This window comes from Oncorhynchus tshawytscha, linkage group LG08, assembly GCF_018296145.1.
Source record: "Oncorhynchus tshawytscha isolate Ot180627B linkage group LG08, Otsh_v2.0, whole genome shotgun sequence".
NCBI lineage: Eukaryota > Metazoa > Chordata > Actinopteri > Salmoniformes > Salmonidae > Oncorhynchus > Oncorhynchus tshawytscha.
The window spans coordinates 28,773,790-28,788,908 of NC_056436.1; the positions used below are offsets into that span (position 1 = coordinate 28,773,790).

General features: G+C 48.5%; 1 protein-coding gene across 6 annotated transcripts in view; it reads right to left on the reverse strand.

The window, feature by feature from the left end:
- The window catches only part of LOC112256707 (echinoderm microtubule-associated protein-like 5), a 51,338-nt gene that overhangs the window by 12,044 nt on the left and 24,175 nt on the right, over window positions 1-15,119 (reverse strand). For all 6 annotated transcript variants that reach the window (XR_006083879.1, XR_006083878.1, XR_006083880.1 and 3 more), the window contains exons 5-22: window positions 13,036-13,221; window positions 12,101-12,236; window positions 11,283-11,484; window positions 9,389-9,526; window positions 8,915-9,171; window positions 8,053-8,265; window positions 7,790-7,957; window positions 7,023-7,129; window positions 6,761-6,879; window positions 6,384-6,570; window positions 6,014-6,119; window positions 5,500-5,593; window positions 2,372-2,472; window positions 2,079-2,272; window positions 1,692-1,803; window positions 1,365-1,492; window positions 426-567; window positions 151-303 (exon numbers count right to left, since the gene is read on the reverse strand). Coding sequence is in view for 3 of the 6 variants with exons in the window: in XM_024430144.2 (XP_024285912.1) it covers window positions 151-303; window positions 426-567; window positions 1,365-1,492; window positions 1,692-1,803; window positions 2,079-2,272; window positions 2,372-2,472; window positions 5,500-5,593; window positions 6,014-6,119; window positions 6,384-6,570; window positions 6,761-6,879; window positions 7,023-7,129; window positions 7,790-7,957; window positions 8,053-8,265; window positions 8,915-9,171; window positions 9,389-9,526; window positions 11,283-11,484; window positions 12,101-12,236; window positions 13,036-13,221 (2,743 nt within the window). In the remaining 3 variants the exon portion in view is untranslated. The remainder of the gene's footprint in view (window positions 1-150; window positions 304-425; window positions 568-1,364; window positions 1,493-1,691; window positions 1,804-2,078; window positions 2,273-2,371; window positions 2,473-5,499; window positions 5,594-6,013; window positions 6,120-6,383; window positions 6,571-6,760; window positions 6,880-7,022; window positions 7,130-7,789; window positions 7,958-8,052; window positions 8,266-8,914; window positions 9,172-9,388; window positions 9,527-11,282; window positions 11,485-12,100; window positions 12,237-13,035; window positions 13,222-15,119) is intronic.

Sequence of the window (15,119 nt, forward strand, 5' to 3'; positions counted from 1 at the left end):
CTGGCCACATCTCTGCTTATTTTTGATTTATTTTTAAGAAAGTTCACTTTTACACTCTGTCTTTCTTTCCTCAGGGAAGAATATCTGGATGGGGTTTATAGGGAAGGAGGGATGAAGAGAGGGAGAGGTGGAGGGAGGCGAGCATCTGACCTGGTGAGAAGCGTATGTCTGAGATTATGTCCTTGCGGTGGTGGAAGGACACGAGGTCCTCCAGGGTGTCTGCGTTGACGATGAGGAAGCTGCCGTCGTTCAGGCCCACCGCCAGGGCCTTGCCCTCGGGGGAGAAGCAGCAGCAGCGCCCCCCTATGGAGGACGTCAGTTAGTACCAATGCACCTAATAACTGTAAGAATGCACCACAGAAAGAAAGGAAGGAGGTGAATGAATGTAGCATAGACCTCTCTATTTTGAGGGTTGAGTGACTCACCTTTCTTGAGCTTGCGTACAGCCAGCATACAGTGGCTGGGGGACAGGTCCCATATACGCAGGGTTTTGTCATCGCTGACAGTGGCACAGAGAGGGAGATGAGGATGAGTGGCCAGGCCCCACACCTCACCCTCCATGTGACCCTGTGGACCCATCAAATAGACAATATCATTGAATTCAGTGCAGCTCAGTTCAACCTAATCAAGGTCAGAGAGAAAGGAGTAAGGAACCACATTTTATAGGGTGAACCATCTTCTGACCCCTACATAAAATATTTTATATACTTAGTTAAATAAATACATGTCTAGCACAGCCTTGTATTTGGCAAGCACACATCCACAGATTTATTGGTGGAATTATTAAGTGCATCATGAAAATCAATGGAGGAGCCATAGCCTCTGTTGCTTGGCTTCACCCATAAGAAATTGCTCATTTGCTCTAGAGCATTTAACAAAATAAATCAATAGCATTAGTTCTGGGTTTCCTATGGGTCAAAGAAGGCCTGGGGAATTTGAATTTACATAATGAAAAGTCTGCAGTGCAAATGTATCAGTCTTGTAAAAAGTTGCCTAACTTTTTCTGCCACATTAATCCAGGGAAAGGGAAAGGGAAGTGGGGATACCTAGTCAGTTGTACAACTGAATGCCTTCAACTGTAGTGTACAGTAGTTTTACAATGGTTTCCAAAGTGATGGGACAGTTCCCCTCACTGCCAGTCTGTTTGCAGGATTTAAACCCCCAAATAATGTGCCCCCCAGCTAACCCCTTCATTACTGACATCTCACTGGCTCCCACAAAACCAAACGGCAAAAACCTCGCTGACACATCCCTGCTGGCCGGAGTTACAGCTGGAGCATGGCACGTGTGCTGGTCATTGTGGCATTTGTGACAGACAGTTGACTTTTTAATGACACTGTATGTAACTCTGTGTAACCGCTCACCTGGACCAGCAAGGTGATGGGTCCACTCTTATCCACCTCCAGAATCTCTCCGTTCTTTGTCCCCACCAGTATATAACCATGACCAAGAGATATGGCACGTATGGAAGGGTTGTCCTCCAACAGTAACCCTATAGAGTGAATTATAGGATAACGTCAAAGACCTTCACTTTAACCAGCGTCAGAGGAAGCCATCTTCATTAAAGCTAAATGGATTGAGTGTTTAAATGGATTTCCACTGAATGATTCCATTGGCGTTGGAGCTATGAGCCCAGTATGTAATGTGATTGGCTCCACGGTGGCGGTATGAGAGAACGGTGGTCTTTCTACCTTTGGAGCCTGGAGCGAGGACTGCTCTCTTGATGGCGTACGTCTTGAGGCATCTCTCAAAGGTGTTGTCCCACAGCGCCACTATGCCGTCCTTCCCTCCGGTCACAAATCCCTACAGAGTGGAACGTCACGAGAGAACAGGAGATAGATTAGAATCTCTCTTCTTTAATCACTCACATAGCGTCTTCGTATAAAACTGACGACTGAAATAATACAATCCTAGTACTCTCTTCATTGACAATACTACACCATCAGAATTGTAATGGCACAAACAAAGAGAGAAACAGAGATAGCGAGAGAGGAAGAAAGAGAGTTATAGAAACAGAGAGAGACGTCTCTATTTAACATTTCAAATGGCCAGTGTGTTAACCCCTTCCCTTCCAGTACCTTCTCCAGGGCGTGCATACTGAAGACTGGGCCATCATGGGCTTTGACTGTCTTCACCAGGAACATGTCCCTCCAGATACAGATGTCTCCTGTGCATGTCCCCGAGAACACCATCTCCTCTGTCCAGCCATACACAGCACACATCATCGTCTCGGTCTTCCCCATGTTGCCCTTACGCCCGATCAGACCACCACCTGAAAGAGAGGTTGTGTCAGTAACTCACATGACAACACATCACACCGTTCCTCGAGACACTGCCGAGTCAACTCTCGTCTGACTTTGGGGCCTCTTACCTGTTTTATGCCAGAACTTCATATGCTTTATTCCTGCTGTGATGAGCTTGTCAGGACAGTATGGATTCACTTTGATGACGAAAATCTTATCCTTGCTTCCCCTGAAAAATGATTGCATTAATTCCATTCACACAAAAATACTGTGGATCTGAAATGGAAGAGGAATAGACTTAGAAGGCAGTTAGTAAACAGTGCATCTGCATAGTGTGGCTGCCACCCTCCCTCAGGGCTCTTAATCACTTCACATATGAACAATAAGGATCAGTGGCCTTTCCTGTCTGATCCAATGGAGCGTAGTGCACTCTGGGATGGCTCCCTAATCACTGGCCTTTCCTGTCTGATCCAATGGAGTGTAGTGCACTCTGGGATGGCTCCCTAATCACTGGCCTTTCCTGTCTGATCCAATGGAGTGTAGTGCACTCTGGGATGGCTCCCTAATCACTGGCCTTTCCTGTCTGATCCAATGGAGTGTAGTGCACTCTGGGATGGCTCCCTAATCACTGGCCTTTCCTGTCTGATCCAATGGAGCATAGTGCACTCTGGGATGGCTCCTAATCACTGGCCTTTCCTGTCTGATCCAATGGAGCGTAGTGCACTCTGGGATGGCTCCCTAATCACTGGCCTTTCCTGTCTGATCCAATGGAGCGTAGTGCACTCTGGGATGGCTCCCTAATCACTGGCCTTTCCTGTCTGATCCAATGGAGCGTAGTGCACTCTGGGATGGCTCCTAATCACTGGCCTTTCCTGTCTGATCCAATGGAGCGTAGTGCACTCTGGGATGGCTCCTAATCACTGGCCTTTCCTGTCTGATCCAATGGAGTGTAGTGCACTCTGGGATGGCTCCTAATCACTGGCCTTTCCTGTCTGATCCAATGGAGCGTAGTGCACTCTGGGATGGCTCCCTAATCACTGGCCTTTCCTGTCTGATCCAATGGAGCGTAGTGCACTCTGGGATGGCTCCCTAATCACTGGCCTTTCCTGTCTGATCCAATGGAGCGTAGTGCACTCTGGGATGGCTCCCTAATCACTGGCCTTTCCTGTCTGATCCAATGGAGCGTAGTGCACTCTGGGATGGCTCCCTAATCACTGGCCTTTCCTGTCTGATCCAATGGAGCGTAGTGCACTCTGGGATGGCTCCCTAATCACTGGCCTTTCCTGTCTGATCCAATGGAGCATAGTGCACTCTGGGATGGCTCCCTAATCACTGGCCTTTGAGCTGCTGCATCACTACATGGCCCTCACTGAGGCCAGAGCAGAACTGACACCTACTTCATCTCTCGATCCCTTTCAAGCTCACTGAGGCCAGAGCTGTACTGACACCTACTTCATCTCTCGGTCCCTTTCAAGCTCACTGAGGCCAGAGCAGAACTGACACCTACTTCATCTCTCAGTCCCTTTCAAGCTCACTGAGGCCAGAGCTGTACTGACACCTACTTCATCTCTCGATCCCTTTCAAGCCTTCTCACTCACTGAGGCCAGAGCAGAACTGACACCTACTTCATCTCTCGATCCCTTTCAAGCATTCTCACTCACTGAGGCCAGAGCAGAACTGACACCAACTTCATCTCTCGATCCCTTTCAAGCCTTCTCACTCACTGAGGCCAGAGCTGTACTGACACCTACTTCTTCTCTCGATCCCTTTCAAGCTCACTGAGGCCAGAGCAGTACTGACACCTACTTCATCTCTCAATGCCTTTCAAGCCTTCTCACTCACTTCCTTCCATCCCTCTCTCTTCCTCCCCCTCCCCCTCTCTCTTCCCCTCACCATGCTCCTCTCCCAGCTGAGGACTAGGCAGTGCAGTGCACAAGGCAGGCTCTGTCAGGCCCCATTTCCCTCTGTCCGCCTCACTGCACTGCCCACCAGGGCCTGCAAAGGAGATTAGTGCAGCTCCAAGCTGTCTCTGAGCTGCCACGGGAGCACAGTACACAACAGCTACGGCACGCAGGCTCTAACCAGCCTGATGGAATTCCAATGGACTGTATTATAGCTATGAATATCAAGTGCAAAGCCATAGAGGAACAAGACCAGCAAAGACTGGGAGAAATGGGGGTGTCCATATAGATGCTAGATGACTATTTTGAAATCCTGGATATTGGATGTTTGCTCGTTTGAATTGCCATTTCGATTTGACATAATTGTCTATTTCTAAATGGGCACTTTTAATTTGAGATTAGCACCCACAGTGAATGCAGTCTGAACCCAGGTAAGATGGATCCGGGTTAAGGTGGATCCGGGTTAAGATGGATCCGGGTTAAGATGGATCTGGGTTGAGATGGATCCGGGTTGAGATGGATCCGGGTTGAGATGGATCCGGGTTGAGATGGATCCAGGTTGAGATGGATCCAGGTTGAGATGGATCCGGGTTGAGATGGATCCGGGTTGAGATGGATCCGGGTTGAGATGGATCCGGGTTGAGATGGATCCGGGTTGAGATGGATCCAGGTTGAGATGGATCCAGGTTAAGATGGATGGGCAGGAGATCTGTACCAGACATACACTTTAATCATTCAGCTGTGAGTTGGCAGGGCCAAGTGTTCTCTATTCAGAAAGTCTGCAGGGTGGTTCCCCTCCCTCCTCTCTTTATCAATCAACCAGTGAACCCTCCTATATAAATGTCCACATTTAAAGTGGAGGTGCTCAAGTTGTCTAGAGAATTAAAGGGAAGGTTTAGATCGAGAGCATTGATGTACTTGTTGTTGTTCTCTCAGCTCTGGAGCCTGTACTGTACAATGGCCAGGGGATGGTTGAGATGCTCGACATTGCATGGCTGGACACGTATCTGTGAATCAGTGGGGCTGGATGACTCATTTATCCTGCAGGGACTACTGACCGGGTTATAGCCTGTGGACAAAGATCTCACATTTCCATGAATACAACCAAACTGAATCTGCACCAAAACTAGTATTATGAGATCAGCATGTATAACACGAGCTGACTCACAGAGAAAACAGAAAACATCCTCTGTTCTTGTTTTTCATCAGTAAGAGCGCAGTGTTCCTAAAGCATGTCAACCCACTAGGACTTATCTTGACCTTTGACCTCTCCAGTCTATGCCTATCAAGGAGACGGCTGTTGAGATCTGAATGGCTCATCTGAGATGCCATAACAGCCACTGTACTGTACCAACCTGATGGCTGAGAGCTTCTCCCCCTTCCTCCAGTCCCAAAGGACAATGGTGTGGTTGTCATCCAGCCCCACCGAGGCCAACCGCTTGCCATCCGCTGAGTAAGAACAACAAAACACAACTTCATTCAATACAAAATTCACAGGGAGGCTTCTTATTTACTCTTGTTTTGTGAGGAACAGTAAACTAGCCTGCTCCCTGGTATGATCCATGGCATGTAATGGCTGCTATGCCTCGGTCTGTGGCCAATTAGTGGGAGAGAGATGAGCGCCTTTTCCTTGATGTGCCAGCCTGCCAGAGTACACTATCTCTGTAACATGTTTGTTCAGAGCGATGCTCTTAAATTGGCACAGATTTTAACTCGCCCCTCCTGTGTGAAGGAAGAGTTATTTTTCTTCATGGCTGACTGAGAATGTCAGGTTAGATTAAAGCAAAAATGGATCGTTGTTGTGTTCAATGTGTTACATTATCTGGAGAGTGTATGGAAAGCAGCTGTAAACAACTCTGGGGGTATTACCTGAGAAGTCCAAGGCACACACTCCCAGTTGGTGGAATCCTTTCAACACAGACAGGGGTGTCATAACCTCTGTGTCCCATACGTGGATGGAAGAGTCTCGCCCCACCTGGACAGACAGAAGAATACAATTAGCTTCCACATAATGCTTCCACTCATCCACAGCAACTTCCACACCCATTCATGACAATTCAATCGTTTTAGCACAGTCTTGGCAGTAGGAAATCAACTTTGGTTACTCTGCACCATAAGCATATGAGCCTCCATCTCCCAAAGGCACCCTTAGAAGTCAGCCTCTCTACCCTTAGGCCCTGAGAGGGGTTGCTACTCTATCCCTGTCTCTGAATAGTTCATTGGTAGCAGTTCTACCTACCTGGCCTGTTGCTACATAGTCCTTGAGGGGGTGGATGGCCAGGCACAGGATGTCGTCGTCATGGCCCATGTAGAAGCGCTGGGTGTTCTGCTGTCGGTTGTACACCACCCCCACGGCCGCCACGTGGTACACCATCTCCCCTGTCTGGGTGTAGAACAGGTTGTTCCTGCAGTCGTAGCCTCTGTAGCTGGAGCACCACAACACAGGGAGCAATTATTGAGATCAATAATAATGAATGATTAATATCAGTCACAATCTATCTCTTGCTTGTATGATGTTTGATGGTATGTGGTGCTGCCATGGATGATGGTATGTGGTGCTGCCATGGATGATGGTATGTGGTGCTGCCATGGATGATGGTAATGAGGTGTCCTAACCCGTGGATGAAGTGTAGCTTCAACCCGCTCCCTGGTGCTCTCTCCCTCTTCTTCATGGCCACCGCACGGTGCTTCTCCTTGGACAGTTCTTTGAGCTGAGGTAGATCTTCTTTGTAAACCTGGACATGGAAACACAACATGAGGAATCTGTTCAGGTTTTTACTCAATGTAACATCAATTGTTTTTCATATGCAATGTTCACAAATGTGTCATTTTCAAAGGCAAAGCCATCTGAGAGGAGAGCAGGTGTTGTGTCACTAACCTGCCGCCGATATGTGAGGTGTGTCTCCTGCTCGATCTCAGAGTCCATCTCAGGCCCGTCTGACTGGTCCGAGTCCGACTCCTCACTGTTGGAGTCGCCCAACGTCTCTGCGGGAGAAGAAGACTACATCATTTCTATTCTCCCACCCAGCTGCTCCCACATCAGTCTGTTCAATAGGGTTAAACACACTAATCCAGAACTAGTAGACAACCAGTATTGAGTACCATTTTAGCCAACACCAAAGTGGATCACAGAGCAATTAGTTTGCTGGGTGAAGATGACATCTCATATTCATCAAGCAAGCCTTTTAAAAGTCCACTAAGTGGCGGACTGCTTGCCCCGTTCCACAGCCCTATTACTCAGACTGAAACATAAAAATGCTGATGCAGAGAGACTCGGTTGGCCGTGCCAAGACCAGGCAGTGAGTAGCCCTGGCACTGCCAGGCCGGTACTCGCTGGTCCATTAGGAAAATTAAATGGAAAGGCAGTTAGTGTGTGGTTTCATTTGACAAAGCGCAGCGCCGCTCTGTCTGAGACCATTTAGTTGAGAAACATGACTTACAAACGAGGACAAGGTTGTAGGTGCTGTACACAAACACAAAAGTGCTCTTCTATGAGCTGATGTGGAAAGCTTTTAGCTGGGATAAGGAACATCATTCAAGGGGAAGGATCACAGACTTCGCTGCACTTCAGTCATATTCACATTGAGCAGGAGTGATGTTATAGAATAGAACCGGGGCAGTAATAGAAATGGGACAGCGACGTACCTTGAGGTGCTATGTGAAGAGCTTCCTTCGACTTTCTGTCTGTGACAAACTTCCACTGGAACACTGAGTGGTCAGCTCCACCAATGGTTATCACCCACTGGTAGTCATGTGACCACCTGGCATTGGTTATATGGGCAGAGTGACCTAAATACTTTTTAAACTTTGCACCTGGGATAGAGAGAAGAGTAGTTCCAGGTTAATTTGTGAATGCATGAACTGACAACGTCACATCCATGAATAGAGGAACCCATGGAAATCCTCACCTTTTCTTACACACGGGTACCGTAATAGTTTCACTAATCCATAATCATCTGCGGTTACTAAAACTTGATTATTAAAGTTGGCGTCAACAGAGTTGATGTCATTGATCTCCGAGTATTTGGGCCATATTCCGTTGACCTCGGGGCCCAGCACACACGTCCACGAGGACCACTGCACCAGCTTCAGCTCTTCCCTGTTGGTGACCTCTTTACCACCTGTGCAGAAAGACAGTAATAACTCCATCATGTGCAACTAAAGCATCAAATGAGCAGCACACGAGTCATCATGACAATGTTGTCTCATGGCCATATGTAGGGCTGGCACAATTATCGTATAACTGTGTAACCGTCAATTATGACCAAACGAAAAAGAATAAACATCATAATCGTCTCAATACATTCATATTAGAAGGGGGAAGGGATTCAAATGTATTTTCAAGTAGATACACAGTAGTTTACACAACAGCAGCTGAACATTTTTACATGAAGTTGATCAAGTTGTTCATCATATTACAACAGGACGGCACAGTCGAGAGGAGAAGCTACATTTCCAAAAGTTCCAAGCAGTCAAAACCATTTGTTTTTGAGCCAGGGGTGTCACCAAGGCTGTGTTATATGTAGTAGCTCATTGTCAAAGATGGCCATTTGAATGACAATTAACCGTTACCCACCATTCCACGATCGTCACAACCCTAGCCCTACAAGGCATACATGACACGTATAGCTGTAAAATATCATTCATAACAGTGTAGAAATGACACAAGAGAAATCCTGTCTTAGCCGGTGCACTTCCCTTCCCATAGAGAATAAGGCTCTTCACAGTGTCATTTATCGACATGCTGAGACATCTCATCGACAGACTTACTTGGCATCCTGTAGAAGAGCCTCTTTCTGTTGCCGTCATTGGTCTGCAGATACTTGCTGTCTGTGGACCAGTCCATGTGTGTGATGAAGCTAGTGGAGCCGATGCACTCTCCCACCTTCTTGTACCTCTGCACCACGCCGTAGATGTCCACAGAGTTATCATTGGAGCCCACGGCCAGGTGAGCTCCGTCAGGAGAGTACTTCAGCTCATGGATGGCCTCCTTCCTGTCTTTGATGTGGACCACCTCTGTCATATCTCTGTGGAGCGGGAGGACGTTACTGGAAAGGTCATTCACTATATTCTTTAAATAAGAAACAACCATTCTCTAATCAAATTGAGTATCCAAGCATCCACTAACTTGTCATATTGTTCATGAGTAATGAAATTGCAAAAAAAAGGAAGTTAACATGAAGTTCATACCAAGCTAATCAGAAAAAAATCCGATGTGCCCTTTGACCTCTGCCCTGTACTCACCTGACCCGTAGGACGGTGAAGGAGCCGTCCTTCATGCCCAGCGCCAGGTGAATGCCGTCCGTGCTCACAGCTGCACAGCGGATAGGTTCCTCCATATTACAGCGAGCTATCAGCGCATGATCTATAAGGCTCCATATTCTACAGAGACAGAGGGAGAGGGAGAGATAGAGGGAGAGGGAGAGAGAGGGAGAGACAGAGGCAGAGACAGAGGCAGAGACAGAGGCAGAGGCAGAGACAGAGGGAGGGACAGACAGAAAAAGACAGGGAGAGACAGAGACCGAGGAAGAGACAAAGGGAGTGACAGAGACAGAGGAAGAGACAAAGGGAGTGACAGAGACAGAGGGAGAGACAAATGGAGAGACGGAGACAGAGGGAGAGACAGAGGCAAAGGGAGAGACAAAGGGAGAGAGAGGGAGAGACAGAGACAGAGGGAGAGACAAAGGGAGAGACAGAGACAGAGGAAGAGACAAAGGGAGAGATAGAGAGAGGGAGAGACAGAAAAAGACAGAGAGAGACAGAGGGAGAGACAGAGAGAGGGAGAGACAGAGAAAAAGACAGGGAGAGACAGAGGGAGAGACAGAGACAGAAGGAGAGACAGAGGGAGAGAGAGGGGTGGAGACAGAGAGAGGGAGAGAGAGAGAGGGGGAGAGACAGAGACAGAGGGAGAGACAGAGGAAGAGACAGAAAAAGACAGGGAGAGACAGAGAGAGGGAGAGACAGAAAAAGACAGGGAGAGACAGAGACAAAGACAGGGAGAGACAGAGGGAGAGATAGAGGGAGAGACAGAGAGAGGTAGAGACAGAGAGAGAGATAGAGGGAGAGACAGAGGGAGAGACAGAGACAAAGGGAGAGACAGAGGGAGAGACAGAAGGAGAGACAGAGGGAGAGACAGAGGGAGAGAGAGAGAGGGGTGGAGACAGAGACAGAGGGAGAGAGAGAGAGGGGGAGAGAGGGAGAGACAAGGGGAGAGACAGAGGGAGAGACAGAGACAGAGGAAGAGACAAAGGGAGAGACAGAGGAAGAGACAGAGACAGAGGAAGAGACAAAGGGAGACAGAGGGAGAGACAAAGGGAGAGACAGACAGAGGAAGAGACAAAGGGAGAGATAGAGACAAAGGGAGAGACATAGACAGAGGGAGAGACAGACAGAGGGAGAGACAGAGGGAGAGACAGAGACAAAGGGAGAGACAGACAGAGAGAGAGACAGGGGGAGAGACAGACAAAGGGAGAGACAGAGACAAAGGGAAGACAGAGGAAGAGACAAAGGGAGAGACAGAGACAGATGGAGAGACAGAGGGAGAGACAGAGGGAGAGACAGAGGGAGAGACAGAGACAGAGGGAGAGACAGAGGGAGAGGGATAGACAGACAGATGGAGAGACAGGGGGAGAGGGAGAGACAGAGGGAGAGACAGAGACAGAGGGAGAGACAGACAGATGGAGAGACAGAGGGAGAGGGAGAGACAGAGACAGAGGGAGAGACAGAGGGAGAGACAGAGACAGAGACAGAGACAGAGACAGAGGGAGAGACAGAGACAGAGACAGAGGGAGAGACAGAGACAGAGGGAGAGACAGAGACAGAGGGAGAGACAGAGGGAGAGACAGAGACAGAGGAGAGACAGAGACAGAGACAGAGGGAGAGACAGAGACAGAGACAGAGGGAGAGACAGAGACAGAGACAGAGACAGAGACAGAGGGAGAGACAGCTTTGTAAGTACTCATGTGGGTCCAATTCCTTAATGAACCATATAAGTACCTGAATATGTGTACCTGTATGTATACATTGCTTTGGACACACCAGATCATTGAGGGTAACTGCATTTGTGGGAGGGATACTGTAGTTCTAATGAGCATAAACTAATCCTAGGATTTGACAGTGGTTGTGCTTGGTCACCCACCTGACTGAACGGTCATCGCTGCCGGTCATGGCCAGGGGCTTGGTGGGGTGCACTGCCAGCGCCCACAGCTCCCCCTCACAGTGACCCTGCATGATGAGGAAGGGCTTGGTGCGATCGTGGACCACCACCTCAAAGATCTCACTGTCCTGGGTGCCCACCAAGATGTGATCTCCCCGCCAACACACGCTGCGCACTGACAACCCTGCCAACACACACACACGCACAAACAGTTAATAAATAAAAACATTCACACAGACACCTACACACAGAGTGGCTGTTAGAAACAGAACAAGACAGAAGGAATACAAGAGGACTACACAGTCTATTAGTTGTTATGGAGACAGTGTAGTTGGCGGTCTCTGGGGTAAGAAGGAATTGAGGTAGCTATATACAGTATATTCATACATATTCATATACTGTACATACATACATATGTATACGAGTAATAGAATAAGACTTTGGGCTGAATAAGGGGGAGTGGAACAACACAACACATAAGAACAGAGGTAGTACTCTGATTGTCCAGTGTCCTGCTCACTGTTACCCACCTCCACTAGTTTCACCTCTAGCTACAGTTCGGCCCAAGACCACAAATCAAGCCAAAGAAGGAAGAAAGGAAACAACTATTAGTCCCTAGAATACATCCTCTAGATGTAACAGAAAGGGCTCTAGGAGGCATACAAAAAAGGCCTGTACTATCAAACAGCATGAGAAGAACACACTGGCTCATTTAACGACTCAGTGCACATTGGCATCCTGTGGACTGGCTCTGTGTGGGGTTAGAGAAGAGGAGAGTAGATGAGGGAGTTGCATGTCACCTTTATATCCCTGGTCTGTTTCCCTGAGATGGATAACAGTGATGGGTTTGAAGTTGAGATCCCACAGCCGGACACAGCCGTCCCGGCCCCCGGTGGCAAAGCCCTCCTCACAGGCATTCATGCTGAAAATCCCAGACTGGAAGAAAAGACAGTCTGTCAGTGGGGATGTGCACCACAAATGAACAAGACAGCCCAGCGGTACAGCAGCTAGCGACAGCCCTGCTGCAGCCGACACGTGTCTGACAAGGCTTTCACAATTAGAAACTAGCCGCTGCGCGAAGAGATAACACAACGGTGCGTTACAGAAAGCCTTCGAACCATTGTTTTTTTTCCTAACTTATTGGCAGGCTCCGGGGGCCACCTGCTGTGCAACACAGTGACTGAAGTAGACTGCTTGGAGTGTAGAGGACAGACATGGACCAACGTAGAGGGCCCTTCCCCCACCCCTCCAGCCCTGCATGCAGCTGTTGAACTCACAGATATCATTTCATCCCGAGAAGTAAACGGCTGATTCATTTCACTGAGGAAAATAAGAGAGAGCCAAAGAGGCTACATGACATGGTGTCACCCTGCTAAACCGGTCCTCTTGTATGCTGGCATCAGGCTAAATAAACCATGCTGTATAGACGGAGGAGTTGATCAGTCGCAGGTGGCTGAGTTGGACATGGATGATGACCTGTTTAATCATCCACTGGTCAGCACTAAGGTGGGTGTAGGCAGGCAGGCAGGCAGACAGACATGTGGGGGCTGTAGCAGAATGCAAGCCTGAGCTGTATAGCATGACATCTCTTGATTTGAGAAGAGTCTGCTGCTTAGCATTCCCCAAACTACATCCCACTACTGACAGGGGTGACACATAAACAAGAGACACCACCAGGAAGTGAGGCAGAACTAAAGCTGATCTGAAGTTAGAACCAACAACCACACACACTTACTCCATGGGCTCCTTGGACTGTCCGGATCAGGTTGATGCCCTTCCAGACGTAGATGTCACCGTTCAAGGCACCTGAATAAGTGACCTCATCTCTGGCACAGGCCAGGCAGAGGATGGTTTGGAGATCTCCCGTTTTGCCAAAAACTCCTCGCTTAGGGGTCAGGGCGTTGCCGCATAAGCTCCAAAACTGAACGCAGAAACAAACAGGGGAGACCGGAGAGAAGACTGAGTTTAACAGGGTGGCTAATAAATAAATCAACCAACTCATTCTACCTGAGAGTCATACATTAATAATATCATACAAAAACATGATCTAGCATGGAAACAAGGCTGCAGCATTTTAACTTGTGAACATTAGTTTAATGTTGTAAAGTACAAGGTCTATACAAAATGACAAAGACAAACACTGGGATCACATTGCGCACTTAACTACATGTAACATCTCCATTTGCATGCACACACACCCAGACACACACACACACAGATCCATCTCCATACACAAACTAAAATCTAAATCCCTCACCAAGTCCACAGTGGTGAACCCACGCTGGAGGTCAGAGCTGTAATCAGCTGATCAGCATGCAGACACACCCTGCCTCAGGGCAGGTATCACCATCACACACAGTCTCCACCACCACCGGTCACTATCAAGCCCAGGCCCACCATACTTCATGAACAAGGTCATTGGGATGCACGGGCACATTCCAGACCGCGGACAAATTCCATAAAGCGGAGAGCCGCTTTGTCTGCTTGACGAGGAGATCAAAGGAAAGAGTTGAGTGTGTGTTGGGTTTCCTATGCCCAGACACTGGCACCGTGACACGTGTCAGAGCACAGAGAGATGCCCTCGTCAAAGGGAGCAGCTGGAACATGACAGCCCTTTTCATTTCCTGCCTTAGGAGGATGTCTCTCATGCCAATGTTTATCCCCCTAGCTTTAGCTAGAGCTTGGATCTCTGTTCATTTGTAAAATGCCTACAGGTGTAATCATGATGCATTATACATACAGGCTTTAAGTAAACCAACTTCCAAACAACCTTTGAGTTTGATGTAGATAGTAGCAATATCCCAACACTGAGGGTACTAAGTGCAGTGTAGTGTGTCCTACGTATCAGACGAGAAGAGAGCTGTACGTCTGTAGAGCTAAGATAGGATCCAGGGATGAACTCTGGTACCAGCCCAGCCGGTGAGAGCATCACTAACACTGTTGAGGGAGAGAGGGCCAGTGTGTTAACAGGAGGGATTGATTATCACAGGCCAGCATCATCAGCTCCACTACACAGCCTGAGGTCCTGGGACACCACAGGGGAGGATGTTCTTAATCCTGTTGGGGAAGTCAAGCCAGAAAGTCGTTCCCAGGAAGAGAGTGGGTGCTTGGCGTGAGGGCAGGTCGTGTTGAGTTGTGTGGTTGTGGAGGCAGGCAGTGGGAATGGAGGCGGCTCGAGTGGGCGCCTGGCTGGCCCTGCCTGCCTGGGTCTGATAAGACAGGGACACGCAGGCCGCGGCTAATCCCCTCACTGCTCTAAATTACTGCTGAGAGGAGACGAGAGGCTGGAGGGTTTATAATGAGACCAAAGGAGGGGGGAGAGAGAGAGAGAGAGAGAGAGCGAGAGAGAGACTGAGCTAGTGAGAGAGAGTGTGAGTGAGAGAGAGCCGCAGTGACAGCGGAAACACTTCAATTCTGCTAAAGAATAACAAGTAAAACCACTCTCTTTAAAAGCAGAGAGAGCAGCAAGACCAGACGATCCTCCCCAGCCAAGACTTAGGCTGGCCACAATGAGTCATAAAGAAGATGAAGGGAAAAGAGAGGAGGATGCTCTAGCTAACAGTGCCCAGCCCAGGATCTGAAGAATGTCAGTAATCAGTAACATGGCCACGTGCACAACAGAACCTTCCTGCACCACTTCTCCAGGGAAAGCCTTTTAATGTTATCAAAGTTGAGAGGGTGTAATCCATCAGTCAGGGCAGGCAGGCACCAACCCCCCCCACACCATTCCCCCTCTCTGCTTGCCACTCATAACCACCACAGTGACTCTCAATGTCATGGCATTGACGCCTTGACTGAGCATTATAGAACTGATTGACT